Source organism: Tribolium madens, unplaced genomic scaffold, assembly GCF_015345945.1.
Source record: "Tribolium madens isolate multiple individuals breed KSU strain unplaced genomic scaffold, Tmad_KSU_1.1 Scaffold_20;HRSCAF=117;Tcas5.2_LG4, whole genome shotgun sequence".
In the NCBI taxonomy this organism is placed as follows: domain Eukaryota; kingdom Metazoa; phylum Arthropoda; class Insecta; order Coleoptera; family Tenebrionidae; genus Tribolium; species Tribolium madens.
In genome coordinates, this window is record NW_025400985.1 from 7,321,584 (window position 1) to 7,348,983 (window position 27,400).

General features: G+C 39.3%; 6 protein-coding genes across 13 annotated transcripts in view; 3 read left to right on the top strand and 3 right to left on the bottom strand.

Moving 5' to 3' along the window:
- The first annotated feature begins 24 nt into the window (after positions 1 to 24).
- LOC123005952 (tetratricopeptide repeat protein 29-like) lies at positions 25 to 1,787 on the top strand. Its single transcript, XM_044400046.1, has 3 exons — positions 25 to 1,170; positions 1,237 to 1,472; positions 1,519 to 1,787. Exons 1-3 carry the CDS (start codon positions 194 to 196, stop codon positions 1,713 to 1,715), a joined length of 1,410 nt encoding a protein of 469 aa, XP_044255981.1. The 5' UTR covers positions 25 to 193; the 3' UTR covers positions 1,716 to 1,787.
- LOC123005953 lies at positions 1,728 to 3,570 on the bottom strand. Its single transcript, XM_044400047.1, has 3 exons — positions 3,269 to 3,570; positions 2,925 to 3,224; positions 1,728 to 2,871 (listed from the first exon to the last, which is right to left on the bottom strand). The coding sequence occupies exons 1-3, from the start codon at positions 3,395 to 3,397 to the stop codon at positions 1,912 to 1,914; spliced, it is 1,389 nt and encodes a 462-aa protein (XP_044255982.1). The 5' UTR covers positions 3,398 to 3,570; the 3' UTR covers positions 1,728 to 1,911.
- Positions 3,571 to 3,823: 253 nt separating this feature from the next.
- LOC123005954 (zinc finger protein 77-like) lies at positions 3,824 to 5,405 on the top strand. 3 transcript variants are annotated; one of them, XM_044400049.1, is made up of 3 exons: positions 3,824 to 4,061; positions 4,109 to 5,279; positions 5,354 to 5,405. In XM_044400049.1, the coding sequence occupies exons 1-2, from the start codon at positions 3,957 to 3,959 to the stop codon at positions 5,267 to 5,269; spliced, it is 1,266 nt and encodes a 421-aa protein (XP_044255984.1). In that variant the 5' UTR covers positions 3,824 to 3,956; the 3' UTR covers positions 5,270 to 5,279; positions 5,354 to 5,405. The 3 variants fall into 3 exon arrangements, with proteins under 3 accessions (XP_044255984.1, XP_044255985.1, XP_044255983.1); XM_044400050.1 differs by lacking the exon at positions 5,354 to 5,405 and having other exon boundaries at positions 4,109 to 4,132; positions 4,187 to 5,352; XM_044400048.1 differs by lacking the exon at positions 5,354 to 5,405 and having other exon boundaries at positions 4,109 to 5,352.
- LOC123005955 (anaphase-promoting complex subunit 11-like) lies at positions 5,400 to 12,063 on the top strand. Of its 4 annotated transcripts, none has more exons than XM_044400053.1 (4): positions 5,722 to 5,860; positions 7,373 to 7,577; positions 11,210 to 11,465; positions 11,746 to 12,059. In XM_044400053.1, exons 2-4 carry the CDS (start codon positions 7,383 to 7,385, stop codon positions 11,769 to 11,771), a joined length of 477 nt encoding a protein of 158 aa, XP_044255988.1. In that variant the 5' UTR covers positions 5,722 to 5,860; positions 7,373 to 7,382; the 3' UTR covers positions 11,772 to 12,059. The 4 variants fall into 4 exon arrangements, with proteins under 4 accessions (XP_044255990.1, XP_044255988.1, XP_044255986.1 ...); XM_044400051.1 differs by lacking the exon at positions 5,722 to 5,860 and adding an exon at positions 6,114 to 7,278 and having other exon boundaries at positions 11,746 to 12,063; XM_044400055.1 differs by lacking the exons at positions 11,210 to 11,465; positions 11,746 to 12,059 and adding an exon at positions 5,400 to 5,565 and having other exon boundaries at positions 5,616 to 5,860; positions 7,373 to 7,510.
- Positions 11,673 to 16,417, bottom strand: LOC123005951 (nidogen). Its single transcript, XM_044400044.1, has 8 exons — positions 16,165 to 16,417; positions 15,455 to 15,942; positions 15,178 to 15,407; positions 13,649 to 14,992; positions 13,345 to 13,599; positions 12,376 to 13,288; positions 12,032 to 12,316; positions 11,673 to 11,984 (listed from the first exon to the last, which is right to left on the bottom strand). Exons 1-8 carry the CDS (start codon positions 16,354 to 16,356, stop codon positions 11,729 to 11,731), a joined length of 3,963 nt encoding a protein of 1,320 aa, XP_044255979.1. The 5' UTR covers positions 16,357 to 16,417; the 3' UTR covers positions 11,673 to 11,728.
- Positions 16,418 to 16,620: 203 nt separating this feature from the next.
- LOC123005490 (kinesin-like protein CG14535) overlaps positions 16,621 to 27,400 on the bottom strand; it is an 86,752-nt gene continuing 75,972 nt past the window's right edge. For 2 of the 3 annotated variants that reach the window (XM_044399271.1, XM_044399273.1), the window contains 6 exons: positions 25,951 to 26,163; positions 24,984 to 25,077; positions 22,143 to 22,340; positions 20,186 to 20,404; positions 18,851 to 20,112; positions 16,621 to 18,795 (listed from right to left, as the gene is read on the bottom strand). In XM_044399271.1, the coding sequence (XP_044255206.1) occupies positions 17,668 to 18,795; positions 18,851 to 20,112; positions 20,186 to 20,404; positions 22,143 to 22,340; positions 24,984 to 25,077; positions 25,951 to 26,163 (3,114 nt within the window). In that variant the 3' untranslated portion in view covers positions 16,621 to 17,667. The remainder of the gene's footprint in view (positions 18,796 to 18,850; positions 20,113 to 20,185; positions 20,405 to 22,142; positions 22,341 to 24,983; positions 25,078 to 25,950; positions 26,164 to 27,400) is intronic. The other variant, XM_044399272.1, reaches the window with a different exon arrangement.

Below are 27,400 nucleotides of genomic sequence, written 5' to 3' on the forward strand. Positions count from 1 at the left end.
AGAATCAAGTAATTCCAGGGTAGTTTCCCGCCACGTCAAAATATGGTTTTATTTCAGCTCCGGATTTTGACGGGAAATAACTCGAAAACTACTTATCACAGGACATTTAACAGAATTAAAATTTTGAAACTGATCATTGAATTATTTTGCGACATTAATCATTTTTGACAGTTTTAAATCCCAAACCTCCACCATGAGCCACTCCATGAGTATCCCCCCAGACCCTGAGGAGCAACTTATTGACTTTAACATGTCTCCGATCAAGAAAGAGCAAATGAAGCGGCACAAAAAACGCGTCCTTCAGCAAAAACTTCGTGACGAACTTCCGGTTCTCACCCTTCAAGAAATCAGGCGTTTTCGCTTGCCCTACCACGAAGCCCTTCTGGCAGAACTCACCGAAAGTGGTTACACAAGTACGGCAGAATTTATTAAACAGCTCTTGGATTTACAAGAGAAAACTCGGAAGAAAGCCGGTCCTGGCACCCACATTTGGCTAAGACCCCAACTTATAAATTCCAAGCAAAACTTGGATTTATTAACTCAGTATTTGACAAAGGCCGAGAGGGCTCACAATGCTGAGGATTTTGCCACAGAATGGGAACAGATGCTTCATTTGGCGGCCCATTATGCTTTCGGACCGGATGATTGGTGGTGGCTGGGGGAGCAACTCTTGTATCAGTGTGTTTCGATGGAATATCCCGGAGATTTTCAAAAGCAAGAAGCTATAGCTTATTTCATAATCGGAAAATATTTAGTCGAAAATGGCAAAAAGGCAGAAGCTGGGAAAAATTACCTAGATTTGGCAAGAGAGATGTCACAAGGCAAGTCTTGGAACTGTACCAAGATACTAAATAAAAAGCAAGACATAGTCTTTATTGAGTCTTGCCGTCTCCTTTACAAATCTTTAATGGAAGAAGCACAAATTTTGATGAAAACAGACCCGGCCAGAGCGTCCGAAATTTGTAACATCGCGCGAAAAAGAGCTTCTGAAGCTTGCGAACATAAATGGGAATACACAGCTTTGATTATTAGGGGACGTTGCGAAGTCTTACTAAAAAGGACCTCGGACGCTATTGCTACAATTACAAAAGCCTTGAATAGGGCTGTCCGCCGCAAAGACGTGTCCGGTATTTGCGACGCCAAAATTTCAATGGCACTTGCGTATTTACAGTAAGTACAGAGATTTAGCTCTATATGATTTTAGTCAATGTTGTGTTTTAAATTTCACTATTTCAGACACGGTAAGGCATTCGAGTCGCTCGAATGTCTCAAAGAGTTGAAACAATTGGCCGAAGACCACGATCTGCAATTTTATACGGCCCAAGCATACCGATACATGGGGGAGTATTATCTAAATCAGGAGCAGCCCTACGAAGCCACTCCTCTTTTAATGCTGGCTTTTTATATTTTTAATGATATTAAAGATTTGGAACGGAGGGAGAAAGTCCGAACTTGGGCGGCTATTTCAGCCGGTGGGCCCACTTCTTCTCGTTACTCCGTGTTATGTATCCTTTTTAGGTGAAGAACTTTTTCCGGCTTTCATTCGTTTGATTAAAAAGTGTGACGGTGACGAAGGTCACGAAAATATTATGAAACTGATCAAGTGGATCGACGAGAAGGAGTTTTTCTGGACGCAACAGAGCAAGTTTTCTTTTTCTTATACATCATTACAACAAAGCGTATTGGAGTTTAGTATGGACGAGGAAGTACTATAAAAAATGATCTAATATTGTTACAATGAGTCATTTATTTCAAATAAACTAACAGGCTTTTTTAACTTTTAACATTTTGAAATGGTCAATTATATGTCATTATTTTATATTAAAGGCCCTTCAAATAATTTTAAAAGTTAGAGAATATAGCCTTATATTTATTACTAACGTTGGACAAATCAACTTTTTCTGTAAAAATTTATTCGGTAAAAAGGTCATCACTAAATGTAACGTGCTTCTTTTTACGTTCAGATCCATTGAGAGATTCGGTTTCTGGGTTACTTTTCGTCTCAGATTCGCTAGCTTCGTAAACATTTTCCACGGGAGTAGTTTCAATAAATTCCGTTGATTCAGCAATCAAGTCTTCGCTCTTCTTTTCTTCTAAACTGACTGAGTCAGCATCTTCAGAGGTCTCTCCATTTTGTATTTCAGGCGCTTGAGATGATTCCTCCGCTTTCTCCTCTTTATTTTCTATATCTTCCTCTGCAGCTAAAACACCGTTCTGCTCCACCTCTGTTTGCTCCACTTCAGTTTGCTCCGCCGCTTTCTGCTCTGTAATCTCATCAAGCACTTCAGAAATTTGACTGTCGTTCGTTTCAGATATGTATTTATGAACAATATCTTTAATTTCTTCTGAATTGGGTTCGTCGGAACTTTCCGTTTGTTTCTCATTTTCATACATATAATCAGAAACGCGACGTTTAGGCACTAGAGTTGAGACGCTGGCGGCTTTTGGAGTTTCTTCAAGCTCTTCGGGAGCTTCTTTTGATGGTTCAACACACGAGTATCTCCTGGCTTTCTGTTTGTCGGGGTCAGTTTTTGGGAGCTCTTCTGATTTACACTTGTGGCTTTCTTTCTTGTTCTTGACCAATTTTATCTTGATTTTAGGTCGCTTTTTCGGCGTTTCTTCTAAATCAACATTCTTCGCATTTTCCAGATTAACATAAGCGATTTTTCTGTATATTTTTAAGTCACGTTTGAGTTTCTTATCAACATGGTAATTATTATTGCATAAGGGTTGCAAATAATCAAAGCAATTATCGAAAATTTTACGTTTTTTTGAACTGGGTGGCGACTTTGATAGGGACTTTCTCTTGGGTGTATCATTCTGTTTCTGTGGCGTGTCCTCTGATTTTTTCTTAAAAACTCCCAAGTAGGGCTGCAAAGACAAGTCAGACTTTCTAGTTATTACACTAAAACATTGAAACTTACAAACTTGAAAGATAGCTTTGATTTGAAGTTAAAAATTGTGTCAAAGTAGAAAACGCATCTAGGACACACACAAACTGGAAAATCGTCTTGTTTTAAAAGGCCCTCAGTTCGGTCATTAAACTGCTTCCAGTTGTTTCCTATTTTTACGACATATTTATCGGTTTTGCAGAAGTAACAAATGTCCCCATTTTTGGTGTCATTATCTTCATTTCTGCGTAACAAGTCTCTCGTTTCGTTCGCAACTTGTATTTTAAAGCAACATAAAGAACAAATCTTCAGTAAACCTTTAATTTTCTGAAACTAGATTAAAAATAGATTATGTTTTTCGAAAAATGCAAACTTACTGCTGAATTTGTTAAAAAATCCTCTTTTAGAATATCCGGAAGAAATTTACAAAATTCTTCGGCATCTTGAGAAATTAAAACTCTGCTATTTTCTAAACACAAACTACATACACCTCTCTGCAGTTCCATATTATTTATACCAAACAAAAAACTTATACTATATACAAAGTAATAACTTATTCACTAGAATTTAGTAGTGTTTAACAGTAAAAATTATCCCAAATAAAACCCAAAAATTGTAAATGAAAATATCATACGATGGACCCGCCAAACACCACCATCTTTGACATGAAATCTCACCAAGCAGAGACACCAACCTGGAAGATGTTAATACACTATTTTTTATGAATTATGAATCTTTTGGAAATCTTTTGACGAGTTTTACGCTATGGTTTTTATGAATTGTAGGCTGTTTAATAATTAATAATTTGTTTAACTAGTATTCTAAAGAATAATAAAAAACGTTCAAATTTTAAGATAAGAAGTCAATATTTTTAACGGGTTTTTACTTTTTAGTTTTCCCACAATCAAACAATGCTGTGTTGGTACCATTGTTCAATATTTGTCGTCAATTTGACAATAATAATCAATTGTAATAAACGATTCAAGTTTAGGAATAATTTATAAAATCAATAATTAGTACTTATAAATTATTACTGTTTATCATACTATATAATTATAGTCAGGAATGAGTAAACGAATTTGTAGGTTATGTTTAGCTCATCCTTCAGTTTGCTATTCGTTGCTAGAAGGCAGTCTTTCAGATATGTTGGAAACTTTAACTTCAATTAAGGTAATTAGATCAAATTTAATTTATTAATATATCTGCTTTATTTATAGGTTGATGCTAGTGATATATCACCTGTAAGTTGTTTAAAATGTTTACTAAATATGAAACTTGCATTCAATATTCGACAGAACTTTATAAAATCTGACGAAAAACTAAAAGAACTAGCAATTTTAAATAACGTTGAAGTGAAATTAGAAGTGTCTGAAGTAGATTTAGTGCAAGAATCTACACAAGAAATGAATTTAATTCAAGTTGGGGCTGAAATAGATTCGCTATGTCTTTCTTATTGTATAATTTGTGGTGACAACGTGGCTGAAAAAACTCTAGCAAAACATATGCGAGAACATTTCGCCAAGGAGCAAATATGTGATATATGTGACGAATCATTTATTGATCTTGAGGAATACAAAAGCCACATCAATTTGAAACACCCTCAAACCAGTCACAAGTGCCCCTATTGTGATACAAGCTTTAGATACAAGAACTTATACAATATTCACTTGAGCCAAGCTCACAAAACATTTGATAAAAAACGAGAGACTAACGACCCAGGGGGCCCCTTCACATGCGACGTGTGTCAGAAACAATTCACCTGTAAACGAAAATTTAAAAGTCATTCCCACCAACGCAAGAAATGCCCCATTTGCGACGCAGAAATCACCAAAAGCAATTTCAGTAAGCACATCATGAACCATTCTTCGGGGCCCCAAATTTGTGAGCTTTGTGGGGCGACTTTGCGCAGTTTGGAGAGTTTGAGAGGCCATCTCTCTCATACTCACAGTTCAGAAATTTATAATTGCAACGAGTGCGGGAAAGTGTTTCATAAACGGTACGCTTATCGTCTCCACATGAAGAAACACGCCGGGGAGAAGACCCACATTTGTGAAAGTTGCGGCAAGACTTTTCTCACGCTTTTTTACTTAAATAAACACGTAAAAACGGCGCATCTGAAACTGCGACCGTATATTTGCAAATATTGTAATAAAGCGTTTTCAAGTAAGTTTGCTATGAGGACGCATGTGAGGCAACATACCAATGAGACGCCGTACAAATGCGAGGTTTGTGGGGACGGATTTCGGCAAAATGTGTCTTTGAGAGCGCACAGAAAGTCCAAACATAATATTATAGAGCCGAAAAATTGCGCTTGCACTGTCTGTGGGAAGTTGTTTGGGTCAGAACAGGCTATAATCAGCCACATGAGACTACATTAATGTCATTGTTGTTAGTATAACCACAGATTAATCATTTAAAACAGATAATGTGTGGTATAACAATAAAATCATTGTTAATTTCAGTTGTGTGATTACCTAGTTTTGAATTTCCCACACTTTTTCAACTGGCTGCACAACTGGTTGCATAATTCGAAGCATCACAAGTTTTTTTTATGATTAGTTGTTTCATTTGTGTGTTTATTACGAAAGTTAAACAAAGAATAAGTCAGATTTGTGATAAAAAAACACTGAGTAGCGTCCAAATGGCAAAAAAATAATGAAATTGACAATTAAGAGTAAGTTGGATGACATAACCTCTCTTTGTAATAATCGATTTTTTTTCAAGACTGGACCGGGGTTGCGACTTGGAGATGGGTGGCAAATGACGATAATTGCGGAATCTGTCGAATGCCATTTGATGGTTGTTGTCCTGATTGTAAATTACCGGGAGACGATTGCCCCTTAGTGTGGGGGCAGTGTTCACATTGTTTTCACATGCACTGCATTGTTAAGTGGTTGCAGTCCCAACCAGTGAACCAGCAGTGTCCCATGTGCAGACAACCCTGGAAATTTAACAACAAGTAAAATAAGGTGGGTGGGTAGGTGCTGTTTAACCGAAGCATGTGGAGAGAGGAGAGGGTTGTCTTTTTTTTGGGCCATAATCAAGTTTTGTTTTTTATGTTGGCTATTGTGTAAGATATAATAGCGGCAATTAAAAAAAATCGTAATGTATAAAGGGTTGCCTAATTACTCTGATGGCACTTTCTAATTAAGATAATTGAATTTTGTCATTTTAAATGCAATTAGCGTCAACCTTGAAGCATGTGACATAATACTCGAGTTCAAAGAACACTACTATTATAAATTAATTTTTTTTTTTTGGTCCTGTTATTTCTTCCCATCGTGCTAGTGGAAGAAAAACGTTATATGTCGAGTCGGTCACGCTAAACCAATTAAACTTAACGTTATATAATATTGTTCAGTGATTTATCCTCAAACCCATCATTGTTTTTCAAACCCAATTTCTCACCTATTGTAATCGATTTGAAAGCATTAAAATATCTCATTTCAATGTCGCGTTTGAAAGTCGCGAATAATAAAATTGCAAAAATCTCGTTGACATTTTCCCGTTACCGTTATCTCTCCTTCCGCATATCATGCATATTAACGGAAATTAATCCCTGGCCCTGCAAAAAGCCGGGAAAGTAATTTTCACCGGTTTGCTATTTGTTTGTGTTTTGAGGCACTTAACTATTGCATTAAATTCCCCTTCTACCTGTCGCAAGGCCTCCGCTCTTTCCAGTTGCTTATCGCGCTTTAGTATAGTCAGAACCGCGATGAGTGTTGCGAGTGATTCATTCGGTGACTAAAATGATTATGATGCGATCAACACCCTGTACTAAGATGGGGAAACCGCCTCCGCCGGTGCCCCCGAGACCCAGTAAGACTCTGGTGGCGGAAGCTTTGGCAAAGACGAGAAAAGCGGCGCCGGGGAGGACGGCTCCGCCACCGCCTGTCGTGAGTGTCGGTGTGTCAGAGGGTAGCAGAACTGTGATTTTTCAATCGCCGAAAATTGAGAAGAAAAAGGAGGAAAAGGAGGAGGATCAAGTGTTAAATGATCGTAATCATGTCAACACTTTGATTGATGAAATGTTTGCCAGTGTTTTGGATCAAAATGAAGATCGAGTTAGTGTTGAAGTACCGACGGTCGTAGTCGTCGAAGACTCGAGTAGTAATAGTAATAGTTCGACAAATGAGAAGAAAAAAGTCCAATTTGACGATCGGATGAATCACGAATTGTTAATTTCCGAATTGGAAAGTATGCGAATTGAAGACGAGAAAATCTCAAAGAGACAAAGAAAACCTTCGGATTTGTTAAGTAGTGATAGTGATAATAAAATTCAACATTCGGATTGGGTCGAAGTGAATGATGGACAAGAAGTGCATCTTTCTGCTTGTCAAATTATTATCGACAATAAAATCGAAAAATTAAAACTCGATTACGAAAGGTACATGAATTTTAATTGTTGCGGCTTGACGCGTCACGAAATTGCTAAATATATTCGTAATTAAAATTATGAAAGATCCGTGATTTTGTTGCAGGATTAAAACAATGTCTTCGCTTCACGGCCTACCTCCTCTACCCAAAAGTCTCAGTGGTTTTAATTTATTAGAGTCGAAACCTCCGACTCCCGTAAGGACGACGTCGATGAGGCAAGGACATTTGGTTTATCCGCCTCATCCGAAAATCAACGGCGATAGGAAGACGAATTTGGATACGCAGTTGGCGATTTTGCGACGAGAAATGGTAAGTTAAAAAAATTAACTAAAAATTGTGATGTCTTTCAAACTTGAAAGGTGGGCTAAATTATCTACCGGGTGTCTAGTAGCAAACCCAACTCTATTAAACTTTGATTTTTGATATCTTTTTGTTGAAAGAAACTTTGCGAAATTTGAAATGTCTTCTAAATTTTCAAAAAATCACTATCTTCTGTACTCCTATGGGGGTGTGAAGGTCATTTGTTCCCCCTTTGAAGGCTGTAGGCTGCGTTCTTTGTTGCGAATCTCTCACGGCTTCGGCATTCGAATGCGTATTTTACTATTTTTCTATTTGACATGACGTCACAAACCAGTGAACACGAGGATAATTTCGATGATAATAATAAAATTAATGAGTTCTGAGCGGAAATGAATTTTTATGGCATCACAGAAAGATGTGAAATCATAATAAAACAGTGAATCGAGTGTAAGTTTTTGTTTTCATATTTTCTTTTATCTAAGATTTATCGATTTTGATTATCTTTGAGTGATGGCAATTGAATTCGCATTAGGACGGGATATGAAATTGATTTGAATATGGAAATTACGGTATGAATAAATGAATAAATGATATTAAGAGTGCATTTGAGTCTTGGGTGCATTCCACAGGTGGATTTTTTTATTAATGGACTTATTAAAGTTGAATAAATTGATTTAGAAAAAAAAAGGAAATGTAATTAAGTAAGCGTGACGAGGGAATAAAAAGACTACATTAAAATAATATTTTTGTAGTAATTATAGTTTGTCATGTATTTTTTTTAATTAAATAATAAATTTGATCAATCATGCTAAGAAAAAAATAACATGTACGAAAACCACTAGGAATAATAGGAAACAGAATTATACTAAAAAACTATAAGCTATTTCAATAAAAAAAGTGTATGAAAAATTCAAAACAGAAGTTGAGAGCACTTCTGGAATAATAAAACACTGAATTGTTCAAAATAATTTGAATAAATTCATCTTTGTGTACTTTCGATAGTAAAGTTATCTACTGTATTTTTTCTTTAAAAAAGTTAGTTCGAATAGGTATTTTTTTCTACAATACAATGAGACTTTTTGGTAATTTTGGTAATTTTCCTTAATACACATCAAAAATGGGTTATGTCAAGGTCCTGTGAGTCGTACATGCCTGTGGTTTCACCACACAAACAAAAATAAACTATTTTATGAATTGGATGCAATGAATTTTTCCGGGTCTGACTCATTAGCCATTAACAATCGAATTCGCTACTTATCTTTTCCGACTGTTATCGTATCGCATAAAAATTACGATAAACATTCTTTGCCCCCGGCTATGGGTTACGTTGCTGGTTACATGTCGTACGAGACTGGTTCTTTGTAACCTTACATAAAACCACATGTACTTTTCATTAAGTGATTCCCTCTCAGAATTTTGCTTAGGTTGTATATGGTTGGAAAGGTGGCGACCTTGGAATCGCTCGCAGAATACTAGAAGCAGGTTTATGTTGAAATTGTATTATCGATTACCACATTCCTGTAAGTTTTTTACTTTTTGTTTGTTGATCTGTTTATCGAAAAGTTTCGTTTGGTGAACTTATCAGTTATCGTTTTATCACTTATCGAAATGTCGTTTCTACGTTAACAATCACTTTCTTGCATAATATTTTGTTGTAATGATCCTGAGGCCCCAAGGAGTGTCCACCTCCACGCCTTACAATTAGATGTGGAGTGAAAGGTCATCTTTATGCATCGCACACCTCTCCCAAGTCAAGTGCTTTTAGTTCTTTGGTCTGGTTTTGCGTGTTTTTCTTCTTTTTCCGGTGGCGAACTTCCGCCCGATAAACGTGAGAACCCAGCCTTAAGGGTCATTTAAAATATCAAACCGGATTTTTTCCGATCGTCGAAGAAGTATTTTTTGACCTGCCTCAAAATCATTGCCCACGTGGGGCAACACTCGAAACTAGGACGTCGCAAGAGTTCAAAACGAACAACTTAACTGTATATACTCGTACCCTGGCTCGGGTGGGAGGACAGCGAGGTTTCCGGGGCATCCAATTACTTGCTTGCGAACGTTACGAATCTCTTTGTCAGAAGATTTTGCGTTTAATGAACTCGTTGAGAGCGAAAGATCAGGAAAAGGCGAGTGATAATGGCGAAATCATCAGAAAAATAGCAAAAAGCCAAATTTGGCTTTGTAATAGGCAAAATTGAGATTTTTGAGTGGTTCCTTTTTGGTTATCAACTAAACGAACGTAGAACATATTTTTTTAGTAGATTTTGAAGGACAGTAAGGGTAGTATTTCCGCAATATTCTACCAATTTATAGTTTTATTCAGATGAAAAATAGTGTTGTACTCGAAAATGCAAACACTCGATTAATGTAGGAACATTTATTTTAAATATTTATTCAGAATTCTCTTTATATTTTTGTAAGCTTTCGAAAATTTTTCAAGAAAAATCAAGATTAATATTTCTGGAAATTTACGGAAAATCTTGGTACATAACCCCGTGTGATTTAATAACTGGGTTACTCTACTCAATTTATGAATTAATAAATATTGATAAATTAGCCTATAAATAAGGTTTTAATATATGTATTATATGAGCTGTAAATTTGTCCCGTCTGCTAAGACTTGCGTATCTAAAATTCTGAAAATCTTTCCTTTTAATATTATTTTAAGATAAGATAACTTTATTTAATTACTATGTTGGCAAATAGTCGAAACGTCACAATAGAGATAGGCGAAATATAATATAGGTACAACCAGTCACAATCTGGTTAAATAATTCTTTTTTATGCTTCTATTATTGCAAAATAGTTTTAATTTTTATTCGATTGAACAAAGTCCAAACTAAAAATAAAACAAGAGCATCATATTTGAGTAATGCAATCTGTTAGGGGTTGTAAGTTTGTCTATGTATAGTTTAGAGCCCCCCGGCCGTAAACTAGTCCACATGTGTGTAGTTTATGTTTAATGGGAGAATTGATAATGAGGCCATTGTCGTCAACGATGGGAAATGGAAATAAACGAATCGGTCTACCATGCATGATGAATTATAATAACGCAGGCAGGTGGTTGTAAATGTGAGTTAAATAAAGTGAAAAAAAGAGCCAAGGCTCTAATCCGCCGTTGCATAACCGAAGAGGACACGCTTCGGTGATGAACGCCTCGTCCGATGATATTCTTTCACACCAACAAATGTTTGAACGAAAAACCGCAGCAATTTTGAATCACTTTCAAAACTTTTGTTAGAATCGAGAGCGATTTCTAAAAATAAAACTAAATCGGAGTAGGACATTACGCCCGATCAATGTAAATCGCGGAGAAATTACATTGGAAATGAAATTAAAATTCACCGCAATAGCAAGTGATAAGTAAATATTTTTCTCATTGTGCCAAGAGTGATTCATCCCGTATCTGGTTAAACAATTCGAGAAAATATCTAAATCCAAAGATTTCTCTGTACGGTCCATTAACTTGGGTTAAATGTCAAACTTTCGCTGATTTTGTTTGGTCGACATTCAAAACACTTGTTTTGTTTGAATTCCTCTTGTAGTTTCTATTGAAAATATGAATACAGGTGTCTTAAATCACTTGGCATTTACCAGTCGTCGACTCTGATAGCATATAATTAATAAAGAAAATTTGATTGTAGTACAGTCTTCGTCAGCTGGACCTCTCGCTCCTCTCTCAATTGTGGTCCTTGAACGAGTCGATCCAGGATTTCCGTCAAATCCTCCAGGAGCAGGAGGACCGCGTCCTGTCGCCGCCATCGCCGTCCCCGACGCCGTCCAGCGGCGACGAGGGCGAAGGCGATGAATTTTACATGTCTACTTCGATGAATTTCAGGACCCCGCCCCCGCCCCCTCCGGTCCGGAGACCTAGCAGTTCCTCGAATGCGTCCAGTCTTGGTTAGTGTAGTGTTGAACTTTGTGATAATTCTCTTGCACTAATTTAAAAGTAGATTGTACAAATTTTACCATAACTGTAAGGCTTAGTTGTAATTGAATTGTAGCTGTTTTTTATTAATCTCCTAACATGGACTGATAAATAAAATGTTTGGAATTGTGTAATGCGTTTTTTTATTAACACTTGCTTGAGGTGAATGAAATAAACAATTAGAAAAGAGTTTTTATTGTAAAAAAACCTAAACTACAAACTTAATTAATCGTAATTATAATTTGCAAGAAGGTGTTTCAGAACTGTCGGCTTTGTAAGTACAGACACAAGTCCGACTTCCTGCACCATTCGGGAGGCAAATGTGATCGACAGGGCATTGGTCTTTGTAATATTGGCACACGTTTGTCAATTGAGGACAACTCTGAGGGACTGCTACCAACCCAAACAACTTATTTCCACTGCCACCTAAAGGAACCTGTAGTGGTGGCAAACGTGTCAAAGTATTTTTGTCGGCTCTTTCAATTTTCTTCCTGAAATAACCAATCAGATTGTTGTAATAAACCACGTGGTCACTCACGTGATCCAATCCGACCAATAGATGTGTTTATCGGTGACTGTTATTCCGAATGGATATGTACAGTTGGTGGCAATTGTACGTCTGATTTTACTGTCAATATCGATACATTCAATCTTTTTCGTTCCGGCGTCGGCGTAACATAACTGTTCAGTGTCGTAGTCAATGGTGAGGGAATTGGGGAGAGAGACTGATTCGCCTTGGAGGAAAATACTACGGCCAGTACCATCGGCATTTGCCCATTCGATTTTGGGGTTCTTGCGGTCCCAATCGGTCCAAAAGATTTTACTAAAAGCAAAAGAAATGATTTGTGAGTGAAAAAATTCAGCTATTTGGTTTGTTAATACCCTCGTTGCGGATGGATGGCGATTCCTCTAGGATTAACCAGATTGAAGTCAAACAGGACTCGCCTTCGCCTCGTTTCAATACTCGCAACTTCGACCGTGTCTTTGGTTGAATCCGTCCAATAAATATTTCTTGAGATCCAATCAACGGCTAGTCCTTCCGGTGACCCAATCCCGTCCACGATAAAGTCGCTTTTGTTACTCCCGTTGTAGGTAGAACTCCTAATAGCTCTCCCACTTATATCACCCCAATAGACCCGTCCCTCGTAGCAGTCAATATCCAAACCAACAGCGGTCTGGAAATACTTGACTTGGATCGGCTTTCCCGGATTTTGCTTCGTGGGCTCGAATGGGATTTTCAAAGTTGACATTCCCTGATTGAGCAGTAGGAAATTCCCTTCATGGGTGGGATTCTTCTGGCAGATAGTTCCATTCCCGACGTAACCTGTGTTACACTGACAAATATACCTCCTGTTCGAATCTGTAACACATGTCGCTTGTGGGTCGCACAAAGTTGGCTCGATGTGACAGTTGATTTCGGTATAACACACGTAACCATCGCCGTAGTAACCGCGTTCACACTGACATTCATATAGGGATGTGGAAGGGTCATACTCGCAGGTGGCGTGTAGGCCGCATTTGTTATCAATATTACAACCAATGGGACGTGGCTTGCATTCGGTTATACCGTCACCCATGTAGCCGCTTTTGCACGAACAATAGTGGAGTTGATAAGTGTCGTCGTAGAGGCACTCGGCGTTTTCGACGCAAATTCCTCCTCCACAAGTGCTGGGTTTAATGCATTGGTGCTGGGAATCGCGGACGTAGCCTTCCCTACAGATGCATTCATAGCGCTGGGAGCTGGAGAGGAGACACTCTTCGGTTTGGGTGCAATCAGCATTGGAAGTGCAGATGGCTGGAAAAGTGTGAAAATTAGAACTTGAAATCTAAATTTTCATACTTCAGGATTACCAGAAATCGTGCAATTGAATCCATCTCCGAAATACCCCGGATTGCACACGCATTTCGATTTTCCGACTGTTTCGTCATAGTGACAATTCGCATTAGGCCCACAATTATATTCCTGCGCACACGAAACGGTTACAAATTCACACTTGTAACCATCACCATCGTAACCTTCGTTACATTTACAAAGGAACGATTCATTGTCGGAGCTATAGACACACTGAGCGTTGGGGCCACAATTATTTAAGACGTCACATGTAACTACAAAACATTATTATACTTTGACAAACTAGCAATACAAATAAGTTACCATTATCCGGAATTAGTGTAGTTGGTGGTAACACAGTCGTCACATCCTTGGGAATACAGTAGGTAGTACCTTTCTCAAAAGTGTACCCTTCGGGGCACCAACACACCCCCAAGACACACCTCTGAATCTCCTTCTCTACGGTAACTTCGGTAACATTTTGTACTTCAGTCTTGTTACAGCTGTAACCGTCTCCTTCGTACCCCGGCAAACACGCGCAGTAGTAACTATTGGTTTTGGGGTCGATTGTGCAAACAGCAAAAGGGTCACAATTGTTGGCTGTGTGGCAACTTCGGTCGACCAAAGGGGTACACACTTGCCCGTCTCCGCTAAATCCGGGCATGCATCGACATACTGCGACGTTGTCCCCCTCCAAACATTCGGAATTCGGGGGGCAAATGACATTATGACAGGTGAATTCGTTTTCGCACACTTGCCCGTTTCCGGTGAATCCTGGGTTGCAAGTGCAGGAGTAAGACCCGACTTGGTTCACACAAGCCGCGTTTTGGTCGCAGCTGTGAAGTCCGGTTTGGCATTCGTCGATGTCGGCGCAGATTGTCTCATTCCCGGCAAACATTTGTTGGAATCCGGGGTTACAAACGCACCGGAAACTGTCCCCGTCTACGACACAGGCACTGAAGGGGGTACATTGGGACCGGCCATCTTGACAAGGGTCGATTTCGCCCAAAGGCATGATTTTGTTAGTCAAACCGAAACGTATGATCTGCTCTTTGCTCTCATAGCTGATGAAGTTTTTGCCAACTTTAAGCTTCCACGTTTCCCCAAGTGAAACATTCTCGTATTTGCAGTAATCAAAGGTGTAAACCTGTTCAATGTCATATGAAACGGTGATTTCTTCTTTATTTTCGTTCAAATATTTAAAAAATCGGGTTGATGACATTTGAATTACTCCAGGACTCGTCAAAGTATATTGCTCTTGATATTCATCGATTTCTACTTTTGAATCAAAAGGTAAAGTCGGAATATCCCCCTGAATGTTAGTCTCAAGTCTCAACTGATCAAAAACGTCCAAACCCATATATTTCTGTTTTATAGTAACCGTTTGACTTGTGTTTAGGAATTTGAGAATTGCAGTGTGGTTGAAAACACCTCCCGTGAATTGATACCCATTTTGGGCGTTTCTTATTGGTTTGGCAAAAATGTAACCGATGACTCCACCCAAAATTTGTAACGATTGGATGTCAAAACCGATAGATTCGGGGATTTTGCTTATTGCAGTGTAGGCACGGCCATCGACCATGACAATGTATGATTGCAAATCTAGGTTTTCTAGTCTTTCACCGTTTATTTTACCGTTGATTTTCCCATTGACTCTTAGGGGAACGTCTAGAAAAAACGGAATTAAGTTTTTGTAACTATAGGTCAGTCAAATTAGAGTGTAAGTCCAGGATTTTAGAATTTCTTATTTTTAGTTAAAAAATTTGTTGAAAATAGCCCAAAGTAGAGTAAATTTTCGGAAATCTAATTTGACTGGCCCCTTAGTGTCTTTTTTTTAGTTACTGCAATAACACCTTTCTTTACACAAAACCTCCCATTCCCGTAGTACTGCTTCTTGCACTGGCAACAGAACCCTTCCTCATAGTCAAGACAATTCGCCTGGACGTGACAATAAGTCGTAGCTTCAGCACACGTCTGCGGATTCTCATCACTCTTCAAGTCGTCGATAATCAAATCGGGTCCTACTACATCGTTTCCATCAACCCTGTATATGAACTGACCCGGTAGATCAATATTCGACCACCTAAAATCCCGTAATAAAATCCGGTCGACTTGGTGGTTTGCACTCACACTTCCAAATTCCGGACTTGCTCAGTCCCGGAGCCCGGAAGCGTGTACATTTTGCCTTCGGCGGAGATAAACCCGGCTTGGGCGCGGGCGTCCGGGAGACCGGACTCGTCTCCGGTGCCTTGGATCCATTGGATACCCTCTTTGGGGTAGAGGAGTTCAACGAATGACTTGGCGCCGTCGGTGATGATCACTAGTTGATAAGTGTTGGTTTTGTCGCTGCCTCTGTTGAAATAACCAACACGGAACCAAGTTACGATAAATAAACTTTTGGCTTGGAAATTTTCCTGGTCGGAGAAGTATTCACGGACGTTTTCCGTGGCTCGGCGTATGAGAGAGGGGTCGCCGGTTTCGTAGTAAGAGATTGTTCCGGTGCTTCGGGTGTCCACGTTGGTGTAAAAGGGGGCGATGAGTGGGTAGTCGAGGGGAAACTCGATGTTAAAGAAGTTGGGGATTTCGGTTTGGAAGGAAACGAAGCCGTTTGAATTGACCTAATCAGAAAATAATATATTTTTCAATTATAACTAATTTAGTTTACTTTAAAGGACACATTAGAGATTTTTCCCACGCTCTATACAAATAGCTGTTTGTTTTGAATCGGTCTTATCACCCAGCTTATTTATAATTCATTGATAAAATTAGAAGGTTTTTAACCCGATCTATGATTTTTTCCCATTTTTTTCTACCTAATAAGTACTGTTGAATCTACTTACAAAAATCGAGTTGAATTTCGTTCCGTAAAAAACCACGGGCACTTTGAGTTTAATTTCCGGACTCGAGACATCATTTTCTTGTGGTAATTTGAATGCTTCTGGCACATTATGGTTGTACAAAAGTCCCACTGGTAAGCTGTTCGCACTTGTGAAAAAAATCAAACAACAAGAGAAAAGTCGAAGCAACTTCATTTTCGAAAGCCACTGACTATAACTGACTTAAAATAATCTCGTATCGTCTTGGGTCACAGTTCAACATTGGATGCATGTTGCCACATTCATTATCTTAATTAGATAGCTTTAACAATGAGTTTGTTTGTTTTGAAATGGTCCAAATGCTAGTCAAAGAAGTAATTGTGGGGCTGGGACGCCATCTCTTTTGAAATATGAAAGGTGAAAGCTCGATAGAGCTTTGGAAAGCTCGTGGCAGATGGCGGAATGAAACTTAACTTCTGATAAATGTTTTATTTATATAGTCAATACAACTGTAATAGTTCTAACAGCTATTTTACAAATAAATTCAAAAAATGATTAATAACAGTATAAAATTGAAATAAATACACAAATTTACACTAATTTACATTTTATATAAATTCGAATAAACGGAAAGGTGTTTACAACTACTTACAATTTATCACAAATAAAATTCATTTAGTTGTATAAAGAAGCTTTGTATAAAATTTAGATGTCGAGATCAAAATTGACAAGCAGTCTTAAGCTATTTTTCGTTTAGAAATAGTTGGCAAGATATCATTTTGATCCCTCGAAACTTCTAATGATATGCAGGAAGTAAATAATATCGATACCAAAAATAGATGTAGAAGCCAAGTTTTTCGTTTAATATTCTCAAATTATACACATTTAAAGTGATATAAATGATCCTAAAGATAAATTTGACACATTTCGACGTATACGGGTTCATACTGTTTCGTTGCGTAATTGTTACAAATCGAGTTGGCCGAGAAGAGGTATCAGTTATCACGGCCAACGGCGGTACGGAATTTTTTTATGCATCGGAAATAATAACACGGTGTTTATGTACAGTGGTGGCGAGGGAATTTGAGCACATAATTGGCCACGAAAAACAATTTTGATCTGTAAAATAATGTTGAATGCTCTTTTCCAAAGCCGAAAATAGAACTTTTCGAAAAGAAACAGTATTAATGTCTGTACAATTACACAAATTACAAATAAACACAAAGAAACTGAATCCAATACGCATATTTCCAGTTTTGAATTTCACATTATAGTTTATTGCTGAAAATTATTAAGTATTGTATATAACCGTAGTTAGTGAAACAAATTTGGCATACACGTGGAATGTCTTGATTTGGGATAAGGCTAGCATACGAGTATAGGTTTTATGTTTGGTATTTAGTGTCTATTTTAAAATAAAAAAAAGTGTCTATTCGGGCGTAGAAAAAATTTGTATGCAACACGTGATGTTCGTGGCCAACTAGATCTTCTTGCAAAAATCAGTCTTGCGTCGGGAAAACCCCTAAGTTAGAAATGCGTTTCGGGCGGGTCATCGATATATTTACACGTAAACGGATTAAGAAACCACGAACAGAAACTCTTCTCGTGCTTGTGCTTGCACTTGCCCCTCCTGCCATGTAAATGCGACATACTGTCCGAGTCGATGCTCGAACTTTCACTATCCCTCACCACACTGTCGTAGCCACTTTCAGCCCTGCGACTGATCGCGGCAGGACTATGTTTGGATGTTCTGGGGGTCGAGTCGTGTCCACTGTCGTACCCCTCTGACTTCTGAGTCAATTTGATCGCGGTCCCGGACTCAATACTGAGAATAGCCCTGTTCATACGTTCGACGGAAGGAAGACTGTTCGGGGGCGGTAGTGGCGGCGCGGGGACGCTCTCGGACGTCGATGCGTGGACCCTGGATTCTTCTAAATTCGGATTGGAGGCCCCGTCGGGGTGACGCAAGTAGGCTAAATTGTGGTCGTAGTTGTGGCAGTAGCGCTGAAAGCGGCCACCTAAAGAGTCACTCTTTTTCTGAGACAAGTCCTGAGTACTGGCCGATAAGTACAAATCAGTGTACCAATTCTGCGACGTTGCCGGACGTCCTAAATTTATCTTGCAATTTTCACAGAATTTCTCTTGGACGTAAGCCGGCTCTGAGTAGATACTCCCATTGTCGGGGTACCCACCCCCGTACAACATATCACTAAGTGACAGTGACTCACATCGGCTTAAAGTCCGGTTTTTTTGTTGCTTCTGATACGTTTCTGAATTAGCAACGTTGGCTTTTGCCAACCGATTCGTGTATAACTGGTGCAGGCGTGCCAACTGGTCGAATTTTTTCCTCGTCGACTCGTCAAAATTACCGTTTCGGGGATAAGGATTGTCTGGGTCCTCATAATCATACTGAGGATCGTATTTATGTCTCGGAAGTATTCTTTCAAGGTCAGTGTAGACTGACATAGAGTCGGTGAAGGTTGATACAACTGTCAAATTTTCCTGACTCAGGATCCTCAAAGGATGGTCCAGAGGGTTCTCTTGGTCTACTTCAGGGAGTGGGTTTTCGATGTAGCCCATACATAGAGCTATATCCTCTTCTGTCACTTGGAGGCAGCAGTCTTGCGTCGGGACTGGTTCGAGAGGCTCCTCCACCTATCATAAAAATTAAATTAAATTAAAATTATTATTTGGCACTGTAGGTACAAACCTCAATAATTTCCAAGACTTCATCCTCATCGCTTTCTGCATTTTGGTAGTTTTGGTACTCGGCGTTCGAGAGCATGCGTTCCTTCAAAAGCATATCAAGGCTTTCAAGGGACACTTCTCGACTGCTTAAAGGTTGTATCAAAGGAAGTGCTGGTGGTAATTCGGGTTCCTCGTCCTCGTCTTCCAAGTCTTCTCCAGGTTCTTTCTCTTCCGGTGTTTGACATTCCGGGATTGCGTCATTCTTGATAGAATTCATCTTAAGCCCCGTTCTTATTACTGATTCTTCAACCGTTTCAATTTTCTTGCTATCAAGAGGTTTCACGATTTCGTCTTCTGTCTTAAATTGGGTCAATTCTTTGTACTGTTTGGGTTTAGCAGCTCTCTGTATTTGCGACGTTTGGTGTTCCACCCATTTCCTGATCATGTTTTTCTTATGACTGTCCATGTAGCCATAGCTGGTGCCTTCGGCTTGCATGGGACCATCGATCCATGTTTCGCGTTTTTTGACATGACACGGTTCTTTCATCAAGTGCCTCGCTTCGGCGACTTTAGATTTGGAGATTCTTGGTCCGTCGATCCATTGCTCGTCGCTGGCGCCTTTGACCGGTTTTGCTCGACTTGGTGATGATTTGGGCGAGTTGGTGTGAGCTGGTGATGTTTTGTTACTTTGGCACGAAGTTTTCGCCGGACGATGTATGTCTTTGGTAGGAACTTTTGGTCGTTGTTCTGCACTGGAACCTCGCAGAACTTTGCTCATCGAGCATCGATTGTCTCCGGAATTAAGGCTAGGTATATATACAGGAGGGTGTTCCCCGTCGGTTGCGTCATCAGCAGGACCGACGTAGATGACAGTATCAGCACTTAAATCACTCGAAGAAGGATCAGGTTCGCTACTGGTTCCGGTGGTCCGGGTTGGTTCCTCCCCGGAACTTCCTCCAGAGCCGGTTCCAGATGATGCAAACTTGATCCTCCTCCTCCTCATTCTATGAATCCTCGATGCCAGCTGAACCGTAGTCAAAGTATCGGAATAATTTTGGGCCGAAGGCGAGACATGCGCTATCATTGCTGCATGACAAGTCAGAGACCCGAGGCAATCCTTCAAAAGTTGGGTCAGCTTGTGCTCCTTATACGGGAGGTGCTTTTGCCCGTTGAAAATCGCAAGGAGGATGTTCCCCAATCCCGATAAGGGGATCCCTCCACTGGCCTTCCCGCGTTCGGAATTTCCCAGATCGATCAGGTGCAGGCGACTCCTTCCACCGGCAACTGTAACAATTTTTCATTCGATGATAAGATAAGAAATCCAATTATCATAAATTGGGGTAATTAGAATCGTTACCTCCTCCTTTTCCCGCAACGCTGTACTGATACACGTGGAGGGTGAATAGAAGGTGGGTGTCGCGGGACTCTTCTCGAGTGGGTGCTCGACAGTCGACGGCGGCGTCCAAGTAGTGGGCCGCTTTCTCCGCAGTTGGCACCCGCAGCTCGCAGTGAGGGGGTTGGTTGCCAAATAAAGGGTCGTCGCGAAGGTATACGCCGGGGGATTGCTCCGAGTCTGCTGGAACAGGACCGAGGGTAAATAGAAGGGCTTGCGGAAGGAAAACAAATAAACTACCACTTTCCAGGGATGGGGGCGATAAAGGATAATTTTTACACGCGATAAAGAAGGACGCTATTATTATTGGCCAATCTGGCAGGTGACCTTACTTTATTGTCATTTAACAAATTTATTTTAAAGCTTCGTTCTTTTTCTTGCGCCACTGCGTTGAGCGTATTTGCCGCAGCAAATAACAAAGTGGCGTGTTCTGCTAATCCGCTATTATTATTTTAGATACGACTTTACATTTTCGGCTTGACATGACACTGGTAGAGGGTAAAGTCGACGTTTAAACAGCTTTTAGGCGTGATGCGGCTGGAATTGTGCTAATTGTCACTCGAAACTTTGCTATGTTATGCAACCAATTATTCACGTACCGTAGCAAAAGGACGTTTTCCGGACCCACGCACGCCGCACGTCATCTTACACACGCTTGCAAATTTGTAAAAGCATATCTGCGAAAAGATTAAACATAAACAAAGGTAAAATGATGGATGGGGTGGCAGAGTTGAGACGGCGAGCGATCCATCAGCGTCGACGATGCGGTTGGGAAAGAAACGGGCGAGACAGTGTAGATTATAAACATCTGTTTTTACAAAAATATTAATTTCAAAATTTCAAAACACCCGATTGTGTTTTATTTTAAAATTATCCTGTCTTTGTTTAAAAATTCACTAGATAGTTGTAAAATTCAATTTTTATTTTATGTCTTATTTGTATTCTGAGAATTATCTTAGAAATTTTAAAATAAGAAAATGAGATCTGTTATAAATTGTTTGGTCTTGGCTGTTTTGTGTCGTAATAACGAGTTTATGCTTATTTCCTTTCTGGCTGCATTAAACTTACAAATTGTTGTAACATATCCAGAAGCGAAAACTCTTCGGTTCAATTACATTTTCGTCGTATTTCCACGTCGTTGGTAATTTTCTCAAGTTTTTCGTTTTAATTACAAGTCGACGCCACCTGTCAACCACCTTTCTCTTCAAACAAATTTCCTCAGCATCTTGATGTGTTTATACTTAATTCATATTACGCTACAATGGAAAGTAAACATCAGTATCTAAATTCAAATCAGAACGGAGTCTTCAACAACTGATCCCGAGTTTATGAGTTTCGTGCCGTCGCTACATTCTGAATTTATGCTTGGGTTTAATTAATTCCAGTAATTACCTTAACTTAAGGTTATAGTCCACTTTATTATCGTTACAACTTGCCGATGATAAACCCTTTAGGATGATATTCTAGCCCTTGCTCGACTTGACTCGATTTTTGTTTGTCGCAACTAAATTAATATCTCTGTCAACAAATATCAAAGTTAACATGACGCAGAAATGTTAAGACCATTTGTTCTCTTGCGTGTGGAAAATTAAAAGCTTTATGCAAATTTTTCGATAGACGGAATTCTGCAAACGGGAAAATTACCCTAATCACCATCAGTGACGTGCAAATTTAAACAAAAAGCAACATTACGCCACTGTCTAAACGCATCACGTAACCGAAACAAAGAGAAAACTTCTCAGGGGTGGTTACAAGGTGTCTTACATATTCCCACAAGCCGGTGACATGAGCCAACAGATGCGTTTTATTGCCACTCGCAACACATCGAAGACTTGATTAAAATTACGAATCGAAAAGAAGGGTGGAAAGAATTAATTATTTTTTAATTCGGGGGAAAGTTTTGTAATTATTTTTGCCTTACCGTTGGCGTAGCCGGCGAGAAGGTCCCGCATTTGGTTCGTGGGGCCACACACTTCCAGAGCTGAAACGCGGACGGAAAAGCGAGCACCGGTCTTTTGTTTCTGTTCGTTGATTCCTTTGAACAGCCACGAAATGGCACAGGGGATTATGCCCAAAGTGTTGGCGTTTTCGGGGGTTCCCAGCATCGTGTACGACTTGCCTGAAACAAAACACTGATTTTCAACACCAATGCGCAAGTTTATTCTCTACAGCTATTTTTTAATTAGAACACAAAAATTTGTATCCTCAGTTGGCGCTGTAGGTGAGTTGGGGGTTGTGCGTTTTTTAATTTGGCAAAAATTAGCATAGAACCTCTTTGTAATTTATCAAGTCGTGTTCCTTTGGGAGTGCGTGCATAGCCGAAGTTTGTATTAAAGATCTGCCTCTCAACCGAAATTAATTTAGGGTCCGTTGATGAAGAAATGAAATTATAGTCGGTTGATTGTGACAAAACGTCAGCGAGCCGGGCGAAGATGGCTTACGGCATTCGAACACCTGTCCGGAACAAATTATGATTAATTTTCTCTTCTATTTGCAGAGATAATCAGTCAAGGGGTAAACCCGGGCTTTTTAATCGTAAAGTTTAGCGACTGCGTTAATTTCCAGCTAATTAAGTGTGCAAACAGTCCTGAAGTAAGATTGATCTTCCCTCGTATTAGCCCAATCTGTTAATTGAAAAACACGAGCTAGCTGTGTTGATAATTATTACTTAAATTAAACAGACTGTGATTAATTTCTGTGTCTTTCAATGGTGACTGTCGGCGCCCGAATTGAATTCTCGGAGATTATCGACGATGACGTTTATTTTTGGCTTAAAACCAACTGTTCGGCGGGTTGTTGTTGATGAGAACATTTGACTCGTTGATCGGACTCTGGGGTGTCGTTATTCGGGACATCCTCGCCAGTTATTTAACGTCAGAATTTACAAGCGCGCCAACATTTCAATAGGATTTTATGCAAATTACCACGCCAAACCGACCAAACCAAAAATATATTTCCACGTATGTGAGTGAGGGGGACCACCCTAAACTCAAGAACTACTCGCCCCATTCAAACTTCCAAATTAATTAAGTTTTCGAGGGCTCTTAACCCAAAACTACCAAAATAAAAAGATTTGAAGTAAAATATACAAAGTTGTGCATGTACAGAAAGGCTATTCAAGTTGGATCATTTATTAGGATTGAAAAATTTAGCAAAACTCCAACCTGCTTCAAATTCCGTATTTTGTAGTAAAAAAAAATGTTTTATACGATAAAACATTGGTGTTATGTTTTGTGACCTTGCTCGGCTTTATTCAAGCAAAACTTGTAAGAGTAATACTTTAGCCCGTTTCTGAATCCATATTTAATATTTAGTATTAGTAACTTTCCTCTATAACTCCAAAACTACTAACCCAATTGAAGCGGGGTTTTCACTGTTGAATGAATAATTGGCTAAACAAAGTTCTTGTTGGTTTTGTGGTCCAACCTGGCGAAATAAAATGTTTACAATGGACAAAACCAGCCTTGAAAGTGCGTCTTTGGGGATCCTCGTCCGTGATAATAAACGTCGCATTAAAATTTTTGTTATTAAAGTTGGTGCGTCGCCAGGGAGGCAAATCCATGCATATCACATCGGGGAACAATGCGTTAGAGCCCGTGAAAAATTTGCAAGTTGATGAAAGTTTTTTCGGGCCGAAGCAATGCATGCATAGAAAATATTGTATTGGATTCAGCCATTTTTCAGGGACCGATAAGCTTTCCTAATCCCCTTTCGTGAATAAATACCCGTCTATAGAGAAAGATATCAGCTAGAGGCTTAGCTTTATTTCGCAATCGTTTCGCTGACGGGGCGTCTAATTATCCCGGCAGTTTCCTAACCGCAATTAAACAAACTGGCCTTCCCCCTTTTTCCAGACCGAAATAAATAATAGCGAATGTGACGAGACACTTTTGTTCGGATCGTCTTTGCATTTTACAAGGCGCGTTTGCATGGAAATGGGTTATTACATGCAGTGTTATCCTGAAGGAGCAAACTTTTCCCCGTTCATTTAAATCTGGTTACTGAGTGTGAACGAAGAGAGACTTCGACACGAAATTTACCTTTAAAATAACTCGTGATTGCAGCAAAAGGCGACGATAAATATGCATAGAGTTATGTTTCAATTTTGACTCTTATTAAGCACTGCTACGAACTCTTTAAAGACACAAGAAGGGAATTTCAGTAAAGACATCAACGATTTCTCTGCAACCAACATATTTTTCGCTACAACGAATTTAATTTTATTATCGAGCGACGGTTTAAAGTTGCAAAAATGGGAAATACACGAAAACCTAATCGAATTTTTATTTGATGTAACTCTATGAAAATTTTAGTTCGGATTTCAATATTTTATAAGAGGCTTAAAATATTGAAAAAGCAGAATTGGGAGTTGTGCTGGGTTTTTGCAAACGGTTGTAAATATGTTTTATTATTATTTCCAAAGGGATCAAGAATTGATTCGTTTCCCCATAGAAAAAATAAATAAAATTTAATAACAGAAATAGTTCTTTGAAGTTTATTTCAAAATAAAAAAAATCAAACAAATGTGTGTTTGACTCAACAGTAGATTTGAGCAAATTTTGCTTACGAATATTTCTTTGATTAAAATTTACTTAAAATGCTTCTGTTGCTTCTTGTTGAAAAAATATTTTGATTCTTACAACGTTTAACATCCTCAAATCCGGTCTGATTCCGGTTTGGAAAAATCGTCCCTAATTGAAACAAAACAGTCCTTTCGAGCTTTCGGTCCCGACTTACCATAAATAAAACATGAGTCACTTACCAAGTCCTGCATGTCCAAAACAGAACAGACAGCCATCATTGCCGTTGATAACAGCATGGATCACATCGGTGAGGGCACTCGAACACACCTCCGTCTGAAACAAATTAAAAAAAAAATGTTTAACTCCCACCTTAAATCTGTAATAGGGTGCATTGTCATCACCGTCATTACTTTAAGAGTTTACACCCTTCTCTTGCTCTTATCGACATTACCTTGAAAGAGGGTGTCTTGATATTAATATTTTGTGACCTCGTGCGAGATAACTAACTATTCACGAGTTAATCGCTTACGTTAATAGTCTGTCGGCCTTTTACCCAAAGTAAAATTTATCGTCGACAGACAATGCAACAAACTCCATTACCGTCTCAAAAACCCCACACACAACCAAAGAGAATAGCAGAGCACATCGAGTGTTTCACTCAAAGAAATCTGGAATCTTAAAAAGATTGAACACGACTTTTACATTTGTGTCCCCCTGCAGCTTGATTGGTTCCCGCGTTGCAAAGAGAGAGATATAAAACGGAGGGGTGCATTGCGACACCACACATAAAAACAATAAAACATTTTTGCGAAGAAGCGGCCTTCGAGCGCATAACGACGCCATGATTTAATTAAGTGAGTGAATGCGAGACCCATACCGGAATATCCGACAAACTCCGGGATATTTGATTCGGAATTCCGAAGCTGCCAACGGGCACTTTTAACAAAAGGGGGCTTTAACGAGCCTTTTTTGGCCAACGGACCACAGCAAAACCACAATCGGGCCGAAAATCGGTTTGTTTTTCACAAAAGTGTGTCATTGCGTCTCTGGGGAAGCAAATATGGTGCACACGAAGGATGACTCCCGTGAGATTACGGCCAAATAATTCATCAAATTTTATTTTTTTATTTCCTGAATTCAATTTATCCTCCCCTCGAATTAAGGCAATTTCAACTTCGTTAAAATCATAAGCGACGTGTTAATTACCTGCGAGTCATCCTGCGAGAAAATCGCGTCGAAGGCGAACATTTTGGGCGCCGCAACGCCCACTCTTCGATCTTCAGGTGCTGACGGTCCTCCACAAGTGGCCGGATCGATCAAATTCACTTGTTTCTTTCGCTTGTCCAAGCTAAAGAACGTGTTTGAACACGCCTCCATTCCGGAGCCTTGCGGGTTGGATACCCTCAACATCACTTTTACCTGCAAAAAATACAAATTCGGAATTGTCAAAGCATTTCGAAACTTTTTGAATAATTTCCTAGATCTAGATCAAATTTTTGCTTGTTAGTCTTTGTATTTGTTCTCGCAAACTTTTACATAGAGTCCGCAATCATTCTCTGGCATTGTTTTTCTCATTTCGGTGATCGCCTCGTACGATCCTAAACTTTCCTCAGCGATAAAGCCCCGCGCCTATAAAATATGGAGAAGATGCAAAAGCGTGACAAGCAGATATCGCCTCTACATGGAAGCGCTGATTTGAGAGATCGATTCCTCGTCGGAAATTGGGTTTGTAGATTGCTGTGATAAGCGCCGAGTTCAGTTAAGATGTTGGCCGGAATATACGAGCAAATATCGTTTGCCAAACGTGACGCAGATTCGCAAATAAGATGGCGCACGCTATTAACGAAATTTCGCTCGTGACAAATACGATAATTTTTACAACGCCTCGTAAAACGCTGTCTTTAGATTCATTTTCATCGATTTTCGTTTGCACAAGCAACAATTAATCCTTTGTCAAGTTGTAAACATGCCGATAAAAAGTTAATTAATGCAAGCAAACTGCTTGATTATGTATACGTTACATACGATAACGGTTACGTACACTCGAAAGTCGGTTATAACCGACACTTTAGATTTATATGCCACGAAGCGAGAAAAACTAGCCGACTATTGTGTACAATAAGAAGGAATATTGATAGAGAAAAAAACGAAGGAAAATCACACGACAATTCCGCCCTCCGCTATTCAAACGAAAGCATAATAGAAGATGGCGGATCGGATATCTATACCGTAATCAAATAAATCAACTTGCCACCTCTGGAAATTGCACCATTTTGGCTTATTTTCCTAAAAAACCAGCCAAAAATCAAGAAAAAAAACTCCAAACGCGTCCGGTCTTCCCTAAAGGTCTGCGTGATTTTGACAGTCCTGAACTGTGTTTATCGTAAACAAATGAAGCATTAAATTTTACAACCGCCTCTTTACGAGGTACAGCTCATAGTCATGCCCCACCAGAGTGATTGTCTGCGCTGCAATAACGTTTTATGCCTCATTACATAACGACGGCATAAACTCAAGACACACGTGCCTCGTGTCTTTCAATCGATCCGAGTTTTTAGAGCCACCTGTATAAACGCTGGCGGCTGCCGTTGATTAATTTCGCAACGAATTTTGTTGATTCGCGTGGCGAGTGTTTCCCCTAGTAATTAATAAATTA

Bases quoted from the DNA above. Each gene is read 5' to 3' on its own strand.
- LOC123005951 (XM_044400044.1), bottom strand. From the start codon at position 16,356: ATGAAGTTGCTTCGACTTTTCTCTTGTTGTTTGATTTTTTTCACAAGT. The intron at 13,600-13,648 runs GTAACTTATTTG...AATGTTTTGTAG, and splicing joins TACACTAATTCCGGATAATG to TTACATGTGACGTCTTAAAT. The intron at 11,985-12,031 runs GTGAGTGACCAC...TGGTTATTTCAG, and splicing joins TATTGGTCGGATTGGATCAC to GAAGAAAATTGAAAGAGCCG.
- LOC123005955 (XM_044400051.1), top strand. From the start codon at position 6,641: ATGATTATGATGCGATCAACACCCTGTACTAAGATGGGGAAACCGCCT. The intron at 7,279-7,372 runs GTACATGAATTT...ATTTTGTTGCAG, and splicing joins TTAAAACTCGATTACGAAAG to GATTAAAACAATGTCTTCGC. The intron at 7,578-11,209 runs GTAAGTTAAAAA...ATTTGATTGTAG, and splicing joins CGATTTTGCGACGAGAAATG to TACAGTCTTCGTCAGCTGGA.
- LOC123005954 (XM_044400049.1), top strand. From the start codon at position 3,957: ATGAGTAAACGAATTTGTAGGTTATGTTTAGCTCATCCTTCAGTTTGC. The intron at 4,062-4,108 runs GTAATTAGATCA...CTTTATTTATAG, and splicing joins AAACTTTAACTTCAATTAAG to GTTGATGCTAGTGATATATC.
- LOC123005953 (XM_044400047.1), bottom strand. From the start codon at position 3,397: ATGGAACTGCAGAGAGGTGTATGTAGTTTGTGTTTAGAAAATAGCAGA. The intron at 3,225-3,268 runs GTAAGTTTGCAT...TTTTTAATCTAG, and splicing joins ATTTTTTAACAAATTCAGCA to TTTCAGAAAATTAAAGGTTT. The intron at 2,872-2,924 runs GTAAGTTTCAAT...TTGTCTTTGCAG, and splicing joins CAAAGCTATCTTTCAAGTTT to CCCTACTTGGGAGTTTTTAA.
- LOC123005952 (XM_044400046.1), top strand. From the start codon at position 194: ATGAGCCACTCCATGAGTATCCCCCCAGACCCTGAGGAGCAACTTATT. The intron at 1,171-1,236 runs GTAAGTACAGAG...TCACTATTTCAG, and splicing joins ATGGCACTTGCGTATTTACA to ACACGGTAAGGCATTCGAGT. The intron at 1,473-1,518 runs GTGGGCCCACTT...TATCCTTTTTAG, and splicing joins TTGGGCGGCTATTTCAGCCG to GTGAAGAACTTTTTCCGGCT.